The 16,156-nt window shown below is 35.3% G+C and overlaps 1 protein-coding gene across 1 annotated transcript in view; it reads left to right on the top strand.

The window, feature by feature from the left end:
- Window positions 1–16,156, top strand: part of LOC111043827 — a 152,976-nt gene that overhangs the window by 64,619 nt on the left and 72,201 nt on the right. The window contains exon 5 of the mRNA XM_039429555.1: window positions 5,485–5,722. Within this exon, the coding sequence (XP_039285489.1) occupies window positions 5,485–5,722 (238 nt within the window). The remainder of the gene's footprint in view (window positions 1–5,484; window positions 5,723–16,156) is intronic.

Below are 16,156 nucleotides of genomic sequence, written 5' to 3'. Positions count from 1 at the left end.
TCGAGTCCCTACGATTATAGTTTTTCAAACTGTCAGCATTAGTTAAATGGGAGGCATTGGTAATATTCATAAGGAATTCAGACAGTTTAAAGTGAATTCCAATATAGCCTTTAGACACCGGCCTAAGCCGTCTTCTTCATATGTACGATAGGCGTGTTGCGGTCAACACTGAAAAACGTAACTCAGCAACAATATTTTATGCTTCTTTGTTCCTTGGACGTGAATTGAATAAGAAATAATTATTACTAATCCATATAACTCATAATTTCTTGTACCATACTATTATATTCCGTCATTGCGATATTATTCTGCTACTGACATTCTTAAAAGGAACAATAATATTTATTCATCAGATATAGTTAACAAATTTCAGAGAAGACGGTTTCAAAAAGCAGTAGGTCCAATAAGCTCCTTATCGTATTATTTTGCTGATTAAACATTCATCAAGTTTTCAACTAATCTATCAATAATTATCGGAATGATGCCTCCATCTCACCATATTTTTTTCAAGACAATGAATTATATTGGAGGCATCTATATACTCTCCTGAACTGTTACGTGTCTTATTATATTACAAGCAATTCGTAGACAGAGTCCAAGGACGGTGTATAACTATAGTTTATATACTATTCTTGGACAGAGTCAGCATAACTTGTTACTTGACGCTGAAAAATTTATCAATGAGAGAATTTTCTCGACATCTCTTGTTGTTTAACCGTTGAATAAAATATTTCTATCCAATTCATTTGTCATTGTCATTATGATAAGGTGTCCGATTTGTTTCTTCATTTGATCACGCACACCTATTACAAGAATTACAAAATATTCATTAGTTCATGTTTATCAGAACCTGAGAATTTTATTAGATGTATCAGCAATAAATCTCCAATATTCAGGAAATATAGAATGAACATTCTATTCTATAAGTAAGTTATTGAATACCATAAAATTGTATGAGTTATGTTAATCATGTTATTGTTATTTTATAACAATACCTCCAACTGGAAATATTTTTATAATTTGCTAGGATTCGAATCTAGTACTACGAGTCGTACTTCTTTAATCGATTTCAACCTATTTTTTTAAATGTCGCTATTAATAATATCTGTAAAAATTCCAATTACTTTATCGGCTAAGTATTGAGGAAAATGGAAAAGAAAACTGAGTTATTTTGGAGAGGAGAAGCTGGAGGAGAGAAAAGGAAATTCTTGGAATTCCTCGCCCATTCAATAAAAAGATTGTAGGGTGATTGGAAAATGAACGTCTGTAACGGTGTATAGTATCCTTGAATGCTTCATGCTTGGACCTTATCAGAAGGGTCAGAAGTAAATTCTTCTCGTGGTAGAAATCAATTGAAAAAAAAACAAATAACTATGTCACCGTGATTGAATCGATGAAGAAGAAAGAATGTTTCTTCGAAATGGAGATTGATGAAGATTATAAATTCCTCGTGGAGTGAAATTCGTTTCCAGTAGAAATACTAAAAGAATTAAGAACTAATATTTCATGCTATTTTTATGTTGCATTACTTAAATAACTTGGAATAGTATTTTATCATAGAGAACAATAGCGTAAGTAGATATTACTTGGTATAGGGCGCTTGATATTACTTGGTATAGGGCGCTTGATATTACTTGGTACTATTACCATGGTATAGGGCGTTTATGTCGCAACTTTTACTGTTATCTCTAGCCGATTACTGTCGATTATTGTCGATTTTTACTGTTTTGACCGGGTAAGAGTGTATGAACGGCACAATATAGGACACTACCAGCGTCATAAAGCTTCACAGGAAAGAACTAAGTTACGTGGACTATAGGCTAGAGATAACAGTAAATGTTGCGACATAAACGCCCTATACCATGGGATATCTACTTATGTTTTTGTTTCTCTATGATTATATTTAAATCAATTTTGATTTTGTTATTGATATACCTTTCTCTTTGTCTGAAAATTATTTGTGAAAAACTTCACCTACTTCATTATTAGTAAAAAAGTATCCAGATGAATAGATAATGTTGAGCTTCATAAAATGAAACGTCATTCTGATAACAAATGTACAATCAGTAGTGACTTTGAAGCGATTTTGAAAGAGCCTCATTACATCATTTCGTTTGCGTGAATATCTCTATGAAGAGTTCCATTTCAATCAGTTTATCTTAATAATCAGCCTGGGAATATACGCAATAGGCCTGCCACCATAAGTGGCTAGTTTTTCGGATTGATAGATGCCATGTCAATGATAAATTTAGAATAGGCTTGTTCGAAAGAATAACGATTTATGCGCCTTTATGGAACTAATAACAAGCATCAATATCGGAAGTGGAATGTAATGTTCTCTGCGGAATAGGGCTATATAAGAACTCCCATCGCGTGGGGATTCGAGGGGATACTTCCCCCCTACGACGTGAAGGGGGGAGATGTTGCATGTTACAAAGAAATTCACTGAAAATTGAAGATATTGCGGACCTATACTCCACAACATTTTATAATAGCCTGCAGGGAAAGGCATTCACTCACAATCTTTTTCAGGTGTACATAAATCGGGGTACCTTTCCATGCAATCGTAAAAATAACATTGGGATTTCATGCAGTATCAGAATCTCTTGTCAACAACATGGAAACATGAATGCTTCTCACTCAACCAATGCTGGCAGTATGAAGTGACTGGGCAGTGGGCATCCCAACCAATTAACCTAGGTTGCGATAAGCACTCACCACATGTTGTCTAGTCTAGCGCCCAGCAAATAATAATGAAATCTTGGCTCGTCTGAATCTTGGTTCACAGCTTACCTCAGACATTTAGGCCAACCATATGTCTTTTTCCTATGCTCTTAATCTTTTGGGATTTTTATTTTTCTCAGCCTACTCTACTTCTTCATCTTTTTCTCCTCCTATTCCTCCTCCTTCTCCTTCTCCCACTTCTTCCCTTCTCTGCTTATTCAATTTCTTCTCCTCAACATTATTCTTCTTTTTCTTCTTGTCTAGCCAGCATTATGACGCCAACTGCATTTCGTTGCACTTGCTCCCCTCCCGAACTGCATTCGAGTCCTCTTTCCTCCTGGTGAATGCAGTAAGCCGGTTCTCACCTCAGAGACGCGTCCTTTATCTATGAGATGCGCCTGCCTCCATTCTATGCGTCGCATTGTGTTATACCCTGCGTCCCATGAGAAATTCTAACTCGTTCCCGGCGAATATCTAATGTCGAATTGCTTCCGCCCAGCCAAAAAACTGCAACTGGCTCGTTCGAAGATAAATGAGCTATATAAGACAACATAAATAATGTCTTCATCATCTATGAGAGATGAAGTCATAGAGGGACCAAAATTTTATTCAATTCACCAGAACTGAATTAGCAATATGTTCAAGTTCCTTAATGTCCCTTGACGAATGCTTCCGATAGGCCAAGTACAGAAGCATAATTATCCGAGTTGATCTTTGGTCCTATTCTATTCATTCCGTCATCACAAGAAGTATTATCAAGGGTTACTCAAGTCACAATGAATGAGCAGTTGATATTGTCTTTACTTTTGTTCATCTTCCGTGCATGGTCGATAATCCTTTGTTATTAAAGTTGGAGGAACCTTTGTTCAAGCGTTTACTTCTCGAGCTCGGAACATTTTTGATTGGAAAATGTTTGCTGCTAGGTAGTAGGCTACTGTAATCAGTGAAGTTTGAGTTGAGGCCGCTAAGAAAGAAGGAAGATATGAGAAAGCAAAGGAGATAACCTTAGCCGGATTTTATACAATTCAAAAAAGTCTGTACCTGAAAATATGTTTGAGAGGAATAAGACAATACAAGCAATAAGCAAACGGATGAATAGGAAATGATCAAGAACAGTAATTAGAGTATATGTATGGTGTGGGCAAGCAAAGAAAACGAATAAAAATGAAGAAATTTTGAAGAATTCTGATCCAGTTCTGAATGGGGTGAGAGGAGACCAAAAGAGAGTGTGTGAGAGAGAGAGAGCGAGAGAGAATAGCATTGACGATGGCCCAAGAAGGCTAATAATCAGAGGTTAAACAAACGGAGGATACTGATGATAAGCTGGGCAATTTCGAAGAGCTAGGCATGCTGCTTAGTGCTTGGAGGGGTGTTGGGGGGTAGAGTGAGACTGTAGGCTCTTTTAATTCCATCAGATTAAAAGTGCAACCCTCGGCTTGCCGAATCTTTTTTGCTTCTCGCTTCTTTTATCCAGCTTTTCCCTTGAATCCGGAATATTAGAGCAAAGCTGCACAGGCCCTTCGGTATTCTTTCAGTTCGTGGAATGTGAGCAAATTGATTACAAAAAACGTAACTGTTCCTACTTTCGAAAATTGGAGTAATTCAGGAATGAGTTTTAAAGCAATGAGAATGAGTTGCCTTGAAAACTTGAAAAAATCGTTTCATGTCTCATATTTTTTCCAAGTAGCCTTATGATATTATTATTTGGTTTGAACGAGTCGATTTCAACTAATATTATCTCAAATTATTATTTTTTCCATTAACTACTGATGAATCTGTTCATTGTATATATTTCTTTTATTATACTCTCCACTATAATAACCATCGATCTGAGTCCCTCTTTTGTTTCTGATCCTTATTTGACAACAAATTATGATTGAGCGCTGAGACCGAGTCCAAATGTAGCTAGAGGTAACGTGTTACTTCAAAATTCTTCAATTACACACTCAATTTACAATGTATACACACAAAAATCATTTTTAAATAGAAAGAAATACTTCCAGATCGAATTAAATTCATTAATTATAATTGGAAAATTCCAAACTTTGAAAAAACTATAAAATTTGGCGACCGAAAAGACAAACACACTATTTAGAACTTATTGGAAAATTGTTGTTATGTTCCATTACTGTTTTTTGAATTCTTCATTGATTATATAAAGCACTAATAAATTCATTTCTTGACTCAATTTATCATTCAGTTGATGAATGTTTCAAACTTCACTTCTCTCAATCATGAGCGCTTCAAACTATGATGAGAATTATATTATTTGAACGTTTGTACACTCCCACTATTATCATACGATGCGTCAAAAATAGTAAATTGATGATGCTGGACACTGGACCTATTCATTCTGAGAATTCAGAAGGCCAAGCCCAAGACTTTTATAATATTATTACTAGCCTTGGGCCAAGCACATGATATAGTAGCATACTTCTACATTTTTACAAAGAAATAGGAGTATTCTGATTACATAATATATTTACTAAGAAATAAAATAATTTTATTCATATTAATTCGTCCTAGAATGATATGTAATGGAAATTATGAGTTATCTTAGCATTTCATGCAACAATTCTATATAATTAATTGAAAAAATTGATTGTATTTATTCTAATTCGTCCTAGTATGATATGTAATGGACAATCTGAAAATCATGAGTTCTATTAACATTTCATTCAACTATTTGCATTTTTTGAGCTTTGTATTCTATTGATGAATGATGATGTACTGATCGGTGTGGATGTTTTTCGTTGCCAGATCTTCATGCACAAGTCAGCGATGCAACTGCACGCTCGCGAGATGCAGCGTGGCACGGGCGTGGTTGAGGTGAACAAGCCGCATCAATGCCAACAGTGCCTCAAGTCGTTCTCCAGCAACCACCAGCTGGTGCAGCACATCCGCGTGCACACGGGCGAGAAGCCCTACAAGTGCTCCTACTGCGAGCGCCGCTTCAAGCAGCTCAGCCATGTGCAGCAGCATACCAGGCTACACACAGGTAAGCCACCATTACATCAATGTATTTCATTGACGAATCTGTGCTCACATTTCCAAACCCGAATGAAGGAAGCTACGTGGAGATGACACTGGAACCATAAAATGTTCTCTCAGAATATTCACTTTCAATTTTCTTACTCGTACTTCATAAAATTCAACGGCAAATGACTGGCTCATATTTCCAAGCTCAGAAGTAAATCGATTTACTTCAAGAGATTCATTCGGTACATTCATAAAATTTTTCTGTCCTTCATAAAATTCATTGGCGAATGACTGGCTCGTATTTTCAAGCCCAGAAGTAGATTGATCAACGTCAAGAGATTCATTTGGAGACATTCGGTATATAACATCAGTTCGAAGAGATTTCATGACGTTAACAAGCAAAAGATTGAGTGTATCTGAAGGAATTAGACTTTGAACACCATTCCCTGAGAATATATTGTAATCAAGTGGTGAAGGAGTAGGTGTATCTTGTAATAGAGTATAAATTATAGTAGTGTGAAGGCTGTTTAAGTTTCACTGAAGGTCTTGAATTTCTGAAGGAGAAATGAGTATGATGCACATCATGTAGCAATGATTGTTAAAGCATTAAAACAGGAAGAGTATTTTGGAAAAGTATGGAGATTGATATCGGGTTCAGCAATATTTAACAAAATGAATACGATCTTCTTCAGACATGGAAAGAAGCCAGCTTGTCAAACTACTTGCTACTACTTGCAAACTCATTGCTACTACCTACCTACAGACGATTCCATTTAGTATTTGGTGTACTTTAAAAGCAAACATATGAATCTAGATTGTAAGAACATTGGAAATAAACTCAAGTAGAAAACTCTACCAAAGCATCATTACTTAATAGTGGCAAGACTCTAGACCTGCTGTACAGTATATAAATGTACGATGATACATCACCCATAAATCATTCAATCCTCTCATAAAAGGAAAAAGTCTATCAAAAATGTTTGCCAAGCCTCTCAATCACATCTAAGTTTAACACTGTAATGTAACCGATTTACAACGTCGCTAAGTCGCTACTGATTAGTGTGTCGCAGCATTAAACTGTGCAGAAGCAGACACCATGCTGCGTCTAGGCTAGCTAGGCATAGTCGGGGAATTGTGTGCATCGACAGTAATCATGTCAAAAACGAAAGTTGTGTCGTATCAACATTTCACCGCTGTGTTACAAGTAATTGGGAGGGGGAATAGGTTGGGGGGAAGGTTGGGGAAATGGTACAAATTTGGCACGTCCATGATTTATGGCCAACGAACGTTTCGAGAGCAGCGACGGGCCGACAGGGGTTGACAGCAATCGGTCTGCTTTAAAAATACATGGCTGCAATTTTGAATATTTGATGACGCTACGACAGAGAGAGAGAGAGAGAGCGAGAGAGAGAGTGTGTGTGTGAGAGAGAGAGAATGAGTAAGTGAGAGGGGGTGGGTGCACTGGAATAGGTACAATCTTCTGGTCGCCGCGCCCCCGGGAACATAACACTGCACTCAGTATGGGTTCGATTCCCATGCATGAATGCACGCACTCACACATCTCACCCATTTGTGCATATGTGTGCGACGGCTCTAAAAATGCATCCAGTACCCAGATAAATATGCTGCACTTTTTTCTCCTCTCATAGTCCTGCGCCTTCTTTTTCCTCATTCTTCCTTCCCTCTTCCTCTTCTTCTAAATCTTCTTTTCTTGTTTTCCTCTACATATTCTGCATCCCCCTAACCTGTTTCAAGTCGGCCCTCTCCACTCCTACAAGACTAGGTCTATACTGTATGCATGTAATGCGTGTGTTTTGTATCCTATCTCGTCTGTAATAAGAGTGCAATGAACTCCATCCTACCTCACCAACATAGAAGACATGTTCGGTGTAGACCATTTTTCAATCGTTGCAAATTCCTTATTCTGCATAATGATAAAAAATATTGGCCGGCTTCGAAGATAAGCTGCATAGTTGTAGGGTTTTATCGGTAACGCTTGGTATAATACACACTTTTATATTTGTGCTCTCAAGATAAGACACATATTCTACTATCTTTTTGAATTCAATAACACTATACTTTTCATACTTTTATTCAAAGACAGTTTTATCTATAGATCATCTCACTAATTAAGTTTGAACAAGGAATTGATTGAATGGGGAGTGAGTTAACATTATAGTATACGTGATCTGGAAATCTCTCATAAATTAAAGCTAATCATTTTGCAATTATATATACTTATCAAATCTCAAAGACTTTACATTTATAAAATTCACATAAGTAGCTTCACAGAGCAAAAACTTCAAGTACTCTAGCATGATATCATGAACTGACTTGTTTATCGTTTTCCCTATTCTTTTAGAAGCAAAGTTCATTGAATCAGCGTGGGTATGGATAACTTCACACGTAAATTACATCATTAGTCCTCATCATCCAAGAAGGAGTGGAGTACATCATAATGAAATAATTTGAACAGCTTTATGACGTACGTGGAACTCGTATTTTTCCTATGATTTTTCATTAATAACTGATGTATTTTTTGGATTGATGACTCTTATGTTACTTGGAATTATGAAAAATGATCGATATACAATAACAAATGAAAATAATCATACATTGAATAGGAAAATTCCATTGGATAATGCTTCAAGTCAATAGGGGTCAGGATCACTAGACTTTTAAAGTGTAAATGGAATGGAATCGATTCAAAGCAGCCTATTTCCCAATTCAATAATTTTGAGGGTGGAGAAGACTATAAGACATATCCCTGGTAACTTTTAAAATTCGCCAGGTGATAAGGCTATAAGATGGAAATTTCAAGTATATCATACAATAGAATGTCTTTCTCCACAAATATTGAACGTTTTTGCTAGGATTTGAGCTTTTTCCATTCAATTCTAGTTGAAGCAAAAATATGATATTCGTTCAATATTGAATAAGCAGGGCCTGCCTATTTATCCGCACTGTTTGGATGGTTTGGAGTAGTTAAATACACAGATAAGCTGTAAGTAGCTTATTCATTCCATTCAAAAGTTTTATCTAAACAAAAATGCAATATCATGACCTACTCAATACTCTACTCCACTCCACTTCACTTATCTACAGTCTGTTTATGGGAACGCTATTATTTTCCTATACTGCATTTGTTTGAAAATTTCAACTCAAGGCTTCTCAATGTCACTAAGAGGACTGAGAAAAATTACTTGATAGTTTTTATCTCACTTGATGTGGCAATTTTTGTCTTTCGGATGAGATACCATTACCCAGTCCAACAATGAGTGCTCACAGCATGAGACTATAAATAAACTATCATTTCAGTTACAAAGTTATACATGACCTTCACCAACTTGTACTGTAATATCGTTCAGCATTTAAATTTGGTGATAATTTCTCAACAGTACTCATCAGCAATTTTTTAACAAATTCCACTGATTTCGAAAAATATGATTCTCTGTTGAATAAATCAATTGGAGTTACAATAACTTACTCATTATTATTGTTTATTTCCCATAAAAAATAATTAAAATGACGTTATCATTTGGGAATTTCTCAAAACTTTGTTGTAAATTCATGAATTTTCCACAAACATTGGAACATTGATAGAGCTGATTTGCAATTCAAAAAAATATTTGAAAATATGAGTGAACAACTGAATTTCAACAAATTGAATGTTGATTAAAATGGAATTTTCCACAAGGTTAAATCCTTCCGATAGCACTCAGAATCTTTGCTTTATTTTCTTATCAGTAGATATGATATCCAACTATATTCAACTTTTGACCAGAAAAAGCTCTTTTCATAAATTTTCATTACAAATAAAATAAACGTAGCCATAACCTATTTTTGGATGATTTATATCCAAATTTGGGAAAGGCACAGTTTTGGGTTATAAGCCTGTTGTTCCTTTCCCAATCATTCATAGTTGAGGATGATTTTGTATCTATTGATGTATTAATGCATGAATGAATAAAACAGGAAAGATTGAGGATCAAGTAGTTAAATTTGAATTTAATTTCTTCTAAAACGGATATCGAAGAGGAACATTTTATATATTTTTGTGAATATATTTAGTTCATGAATACTGCTCGGAAGCATCTCTGTTTCTCAAGTGTTCAATGTTCATATTTTTCATCATTCTTGAAAGAAGTCCCGAATAATTTTCAAGCATGCGCGTGAGTCAATTGCGAGAATCTCTCCTTCTTTATCGGCTGAATCGAAGCAGAGGTCGTCTCCTTTTGAATATTGATAATATAATAGTAGACAGAAAGGATAATTTGCAGATTGCGAAAAGAAAGCGCATTACTTATTCAAAAGCCAATTCCATAGAGCGGCTTCAGAAGTGTTTTTTCTTGTTAAATTAGGCGGAAATGTAATGAACTGCCTTTGGTGGATCAGTGATGCTTCTCTTTTGAGGCCGAACAAAAAAGAGCAGCAGCCAGAGCCCTTCTTGAGCAATAAAAAGAGTCGAGAGAAGTTGGGTCAGCAGGGTCAGTTCTATGTTGACCGGTTATCAAGGAGCTTTCCGGGTTCTTTTTTGTAGAGTCAGCAGATTTTATGCCGTTTTAGTAATTAAAATTGTCGGAGGGCAAGTAATGATGATGGTAATGATGATAATGGCGAGGATGAGGAAGAGAAGCTTTTTAAATCTTTATCAGTGCCGCGTAGCCGACAAGCACATAGACTGCGATGATCCGGATTAACAAAAAAAGGAAAAAAAAGAAAAAAGAAATGCAAAAGTGGGTGAAAAAAGGCAAACAGCCCTCTACGGGAAGGGTGGCGAGGAAGGTGGGTTGGGGAAGCACTTGCACACGCGGTCCGCTCAGTATATTAGCCTGTCCGGCAATTTTCCAAATGACTACATCTTTTAAATTAAAAAACGGGAGTCGAGAGCACCGATGACGTCTTCTTGTGTTTCCTTTCAAGGGCGCACCGCCGCATTCTTTCCACCCTTCTGACCAACTCCTCTTCCCTCCACCATCCACGCGATGACCACCCGGTTCAAAAGTTAGCTAAGAAAAAAGCGGGAGTTATTATGGGATAATTAAAAAATCCCTTGTTCTTTCAACGAAAACTTTCACAGCAGAGGTTTGAAACTCTTAAGTTCTTAATTTTTACATCATGGGCCTCTTGCTTTTAATCTGTTATTCTCCTCAATTAACTGCTGCTATATTAGGTCATTTTGGATCAAGGTGATCAATTATATTCATTTACTTAAAATTGATATAATTCATATGCTTAATATTCATTAACTCATCATATGAGGCTATGGAAAACACTTTCGTATTCACTTAAACAAAAATGTTGATCGATATTAGGCTACGGGGATGATAACTATTTCTCTAAATTCAAAATATGTTTTACAATCAATTGAGTTGTGAAGTGATCCACAGGATAGTTTTCGGACAGTTTTAATCACACTTATTTTCACGTCATATTAAGCTACATTCGGTTTCATGTTTTTTTTCAGGACCGCTTTTCAAATTCCCTTGTCTCATCATCATTTTGTCCACTATATCATCATCTTGCTACTCTGAACCAACTGTTGACTACATATTTCCTAATCTTAAGAGCTATTTTATCATGTCAACAAGACTGAATATTATTTATTCGATACTTGCGAGACGTTTACGAAAATAACATAGTCATAAGAATGAGATGTAGTTTCCCTTCTCAAATATATATTTCCTTTGTTTGTCTTTTAGAATTAAATGATTTCCAATTGTAGAAACATATTGGTTCGGTTGCACAAAAGCCGGTTAAATTTTAATTCTGATTAATTCCACGAGAATCAATCAGAGAAGGCTTTTTCAAAAAGTAGGCTCCTTTCATTGGTTCTCGTGAAATCAATCACGATTAAAATTTAACCGGCTCTTGTGCAACTGGCACTTAATTGACTGAAAGCACTAAAAATTTACAATTTGTCGATTTAAAATGATTCCCAATCCTTCGAGCATAAAAATATTTCAAAAATACATACATACTGTAGTTGAGTATTTCGCCTTGAGGCTGTTATCAAGAAATATCTTGAATGAAAACGCTTGCGTATGAAATCACATTCGTTGTGAGCATTACATACAAGATTGGTTGTTGATAGTGAATCACCCACCATGCGGAAATGATTACAAATCGCAACATTCTGCAAAAGAAAGACACTGCATGCTTGATGAGGACGACCTTTCAGATTTGTATTCGTCACTAATCCATTTAAGGCGTCCGCCGTTGTTACAAAGCCTACAACGGACCGAAGAACATAATTTCCTCCTTTTCTTTGTCCTCGATTTATATTTTATTTTTGAGAAGCTGTGGCGGGGGAGAGCCGAGTTGGAAAATTTCTTAAACCAATTCTCAATCTCTTTCTGTCCGCGCCCTTCTTTTATTATTAGTCAACAATGGAGGCTGCCGTTTGTGAATAATGAACTTAACCGATCGGAAAGAGCAGTAGAAAAAACAGGCGGACGCAGATTTTCTCGTTTTGTCGCCGAATTTCCTTGCCGATTTTTCTTTTCTGCTGTCTCTTCCTCCTCAACGTTCAACTCCTCCTCCCTTCCGTCAAAGAAAAGAGGGAACGCCTCTCCCTCAACCTCCTCCTCTGATTCTCTTCAACAGTTAATACAAAAGTTCGACCCTTTTGTATTATTTTCGATGTTAAGCTCCTCAAAGAATTCTCTGTTATATTTACTTCACGAATTTCTTTCGATAACAAATCAGTACAATAGTGTCTATATTATTCAATAGAATAAGTTTTGTTACTGAATTGATGATGGAATCGACAGTTTTCAATAAATAAAGATACAAACCGTTTTTATTATCCTGATATTACTTGTTATCCTGATATCATCTTGACAGTTTACATTGTCACTTCTCTTGTTATACTGGATACCCAAGTTTTACATTATTGATTTTTTTATTCTGGAAAAAGCACTTCACAATTTGAGAATAATATTCCATACACAGTAAAAACCTACTTCTATAAGGTTTCATTCGTTTTTACAATGTGAACCTAATGAATGAAATGAATAAATCTTGAGAGAATAAAATAAAAAATGGTCATGGTCCTCTAGGGTCTGTTTTTGGGTCGTATGAAACTAGGAACACTATACTACATTTGCAAAATTTAGAATCTTATCAAAGTGGTTCATATGTTCAAGAACAAATTTCTTCCTTGTTCACATTATATGTTTAGTCTTGAATAGCGGCCATTATTTGAAAACGGTTTCATTCGTTCCCAAGCAAATCAAGTTTCATCTGGGATATTAATCCATGCCAAATACCATACAGAAATTGTGCTAAGATTATAGTACCTCGTGTTCGAACCATGTACGAATTCTATACGTTCATCCACTCTGTGGATATACTCCTATACATCCACTCAGTCCGATATAAACTTGCTGTATAAATCAATAAACATAGTTTTAGAGTACTCTGTGTAGTGAACCATCTGTGCATCATTTGGAACATCGGGGGATAAATAATGTCCTTTATTTGTTATATGCAATGCTCATGCATACCAGGGTATGAATATACATGTATGAACTATATTTGTCATTATATTATAGATCACTGAATAGAAGCGGATTGTAGTTGCTTGTCCAGTAATTTGTATTCCCTGTTCACCAGATGGATGTGAATGAACATATTATACCTATATAGATTCTCAGTATGTTCCAGATGAGTGACTGCGTGTGTTTATCTGTTATATACTCCTCCCTATGGCCTAAGCTATGCTTCTATTTTTACTCGTACCTATATTGTGCTATGATTATGAGCCACAACACGGACATTTATCATGACTTGATTTGAAAATCTCACTGGACATAGTGATAAGTTACAAATGAAGCCAAAATTCCATTTTATGCCTTTTATAATAGGTATTAATTATTACTAGATCTATCTATAAACATCATCCCTTGTCTCTTATCTATCGCTATGAAGTATTTCAATCCAGCTACCGAATAAAAACAACATAATTATATAAGGAGCGAAGCGAATGGCAACTCTATGCTAAACTCGTTTATTGATTAGACTGTGTTGCTATGAAGATTCAAATTAATTTAATCGTAGCCAGTTCTATATTAGGCCTATTGTAAATTTCATTTTTTTAAATTCATTGCTTAACTTATTCATTCTCTATATTTTACAAATTATTTCAATTATTATAGAATAAATATTGGAGTATTGGGCTCATATTATCTTTTACTCATTATATAACTCATGAGAGCTTGAATTTGGGTGAGAAATAGCACAAGTTAAATCTTATTTTCTCCTCTTCTAATTATTTTAATATCAAGTGTTTAGTGAGATTGAATAAAGAATAAAGTTTATTCGTTCATTTCCACTAACAAAATCATTAATAATCAGCGAATATTTGTCACAAGGCAAACGAGAATTTTCCATGAAAAAAACTTTTTATCAGTCAAATATGAGTGCTGGAAAGACATTGAGTTGTATAGTGAGAATTTTGTGGAATAAATTAGTTTACCCTCTCTCGTATAACTGCTTTTAGTTGATTAAATAATCACTTGCGCAGTCGGTATACAACTACTACCGCTTGCATCTCTCTGGGGGAATATTCGTTCCTATTAATTATTGCAATAAATAATGCAGAGCCTGGTGTTTATTGTCAAGCTGGCAGTGGTGGACATATAATTAAACAATAACATTGCGGGCTATTCAAAAAGTGAGTGGCTCTGTAGAGGTGTGGGCTGGAGCTGGAACTATGTTCTCTGAAACAACAGACTGCTCGGTTCCACAGTTACTATTCAACAGTTGTTTGTGTTATTTGTGTAGCTGAATAACTGGGTGAACGTTTTGTTTGCCACTGTATTTACTGATGTACGACGACGAAGCTCCACTCACAAATATTCATCCGACAAGAATCCGAAGACCAAGTCAGCTCCAAATTATTATTTGGAATTGAGTTTGGCTGTATTTTGTACATAGGCACCATCAAACAAATACAAACATCCAGTTTTTGAATTGTTGATGTTGTTGGTAACATGATATTACAAAATTATCAATGACAGGTTTTCGCTTCCAGAAATCCCCAACTATTGTTTTAGGAGCCCAAAACTTGATGTGCGGCACCGTCTAAACCTGAACGAAACGAATTTTGAAAATATTCCATCACATAATTAACTATTAGATGAAACGTTTTCGTTTCCAGAGAATCTTTAACTATTGTTTAGTCAACTATAGTTTCATAATGGGATGTTACCTTCTAAACAAACCAAATTTAGAATGGAAAGACTTAAGATTGTCATAACAGCCCTCGCATGTCATAATTTTTTACTATCATTTCTTTCGTTTGAATGTATTTGTTTTGATTTATCTATTTGTCAGGTTTTTCCATTGACAATAATCTCTACGATTTCCATCCAGTTGGAGCCAAGAAATTGATTGCAGATTGTCTGAATGGCAAACAGCTCTGACAGTGGGAAATTTTGATTACACCCTTGTCACCCCAGAGGGCCGTACGATTAAAAAGAATAAAATAAGAGGGGAAGATTCCATCAGTGTAAAATCTAATTCTTTTTCTGATTTTTCTCCTACCTCGACTTTCCGAGGGGTCGAGTAAGATTCCCGTTAGGAGAATCTTCTTTAATGATAAGCATTTTCCGAACAGTATGAATCGAGGGAGATGGTAGGGCGTGAAGAATCAACCAATGGAAAGATTTTTTTCCCCATTTCCAATTGTCAACAAATTTTGAATTATTTCCGAAACCTTTTTCTTTCACCCCAACAATTTCTGCACCCTCATTCAACACCCATCCAACATGTATTTTTCAATCGTGTTCCATTTGCATTTCATCCACAACTGTACTCCAGTAGGCCTACTTTTCAAAATGATTCAAGCATAAAAGTTTTCAAAATAATACTAGTCAATTACACAGTTTTCATTATTGCTACTGTAATTGAAAGCCTTTAATAAATTCGTCATTCTGTTAATCCATTGCAGGCTACTGAATAATGTTGACTTTTAACCTCAGTAAATTATTATATTATCATATTCTCCATTGTCAATCAATAATAATTTTTTCATCAATGCATTGTCGTCGTTTTTTTTCATTTCATTCCTTTTTGTTTTTTCTCTGTTTTTGGTCATTCCATCTCATTATTTCTCTTTTTTGAGCATTCTTTTCCATTATCTTCATTGAGCTTTATCATAATTACAAATAATAAAATATTCCTATTATTAAGATGCACTAGATAAGTTTATTTGCAACTTACCTGCGCTCAGGCTTATGCCTTAGCAGGTTTTTTTTCCTGTATTGTATTAAGTGTATTATTTTGTATACAATATTGCATAATAGTATGTTATTATTCAATTGTATTTTTGTCTTGAAAATGGAAAATAAATTTGATTTGATTTGATTTGATTTTTTGATCAGTACTGCAATCACTCAGAATTCTGTTGTGTAAGTTGTCAAATTTCAATTGGTCAATTGATTGAACT

Source organism: Nilaparvata lugens, chromosome 1 (assembly GCF_014356525.2).
Source record: "Nilaparvata lugens isolate BPH chromosome 1, ASM1435652v1, whole genome shotgun sequence".
In the NCBI taxonomy this organism is placed as follows: domain Eukaryota; kingdom Metazoa; phylum Arthropoda; class Insecta; order Hemiptera; family Delphacidae; genus Nilaparvata; species Nilaparvata lugens.
Note: the sequence above shows the minus strand (reverse complement) of the source record. Positions and strands in the feature narration are given on the sequence as shown.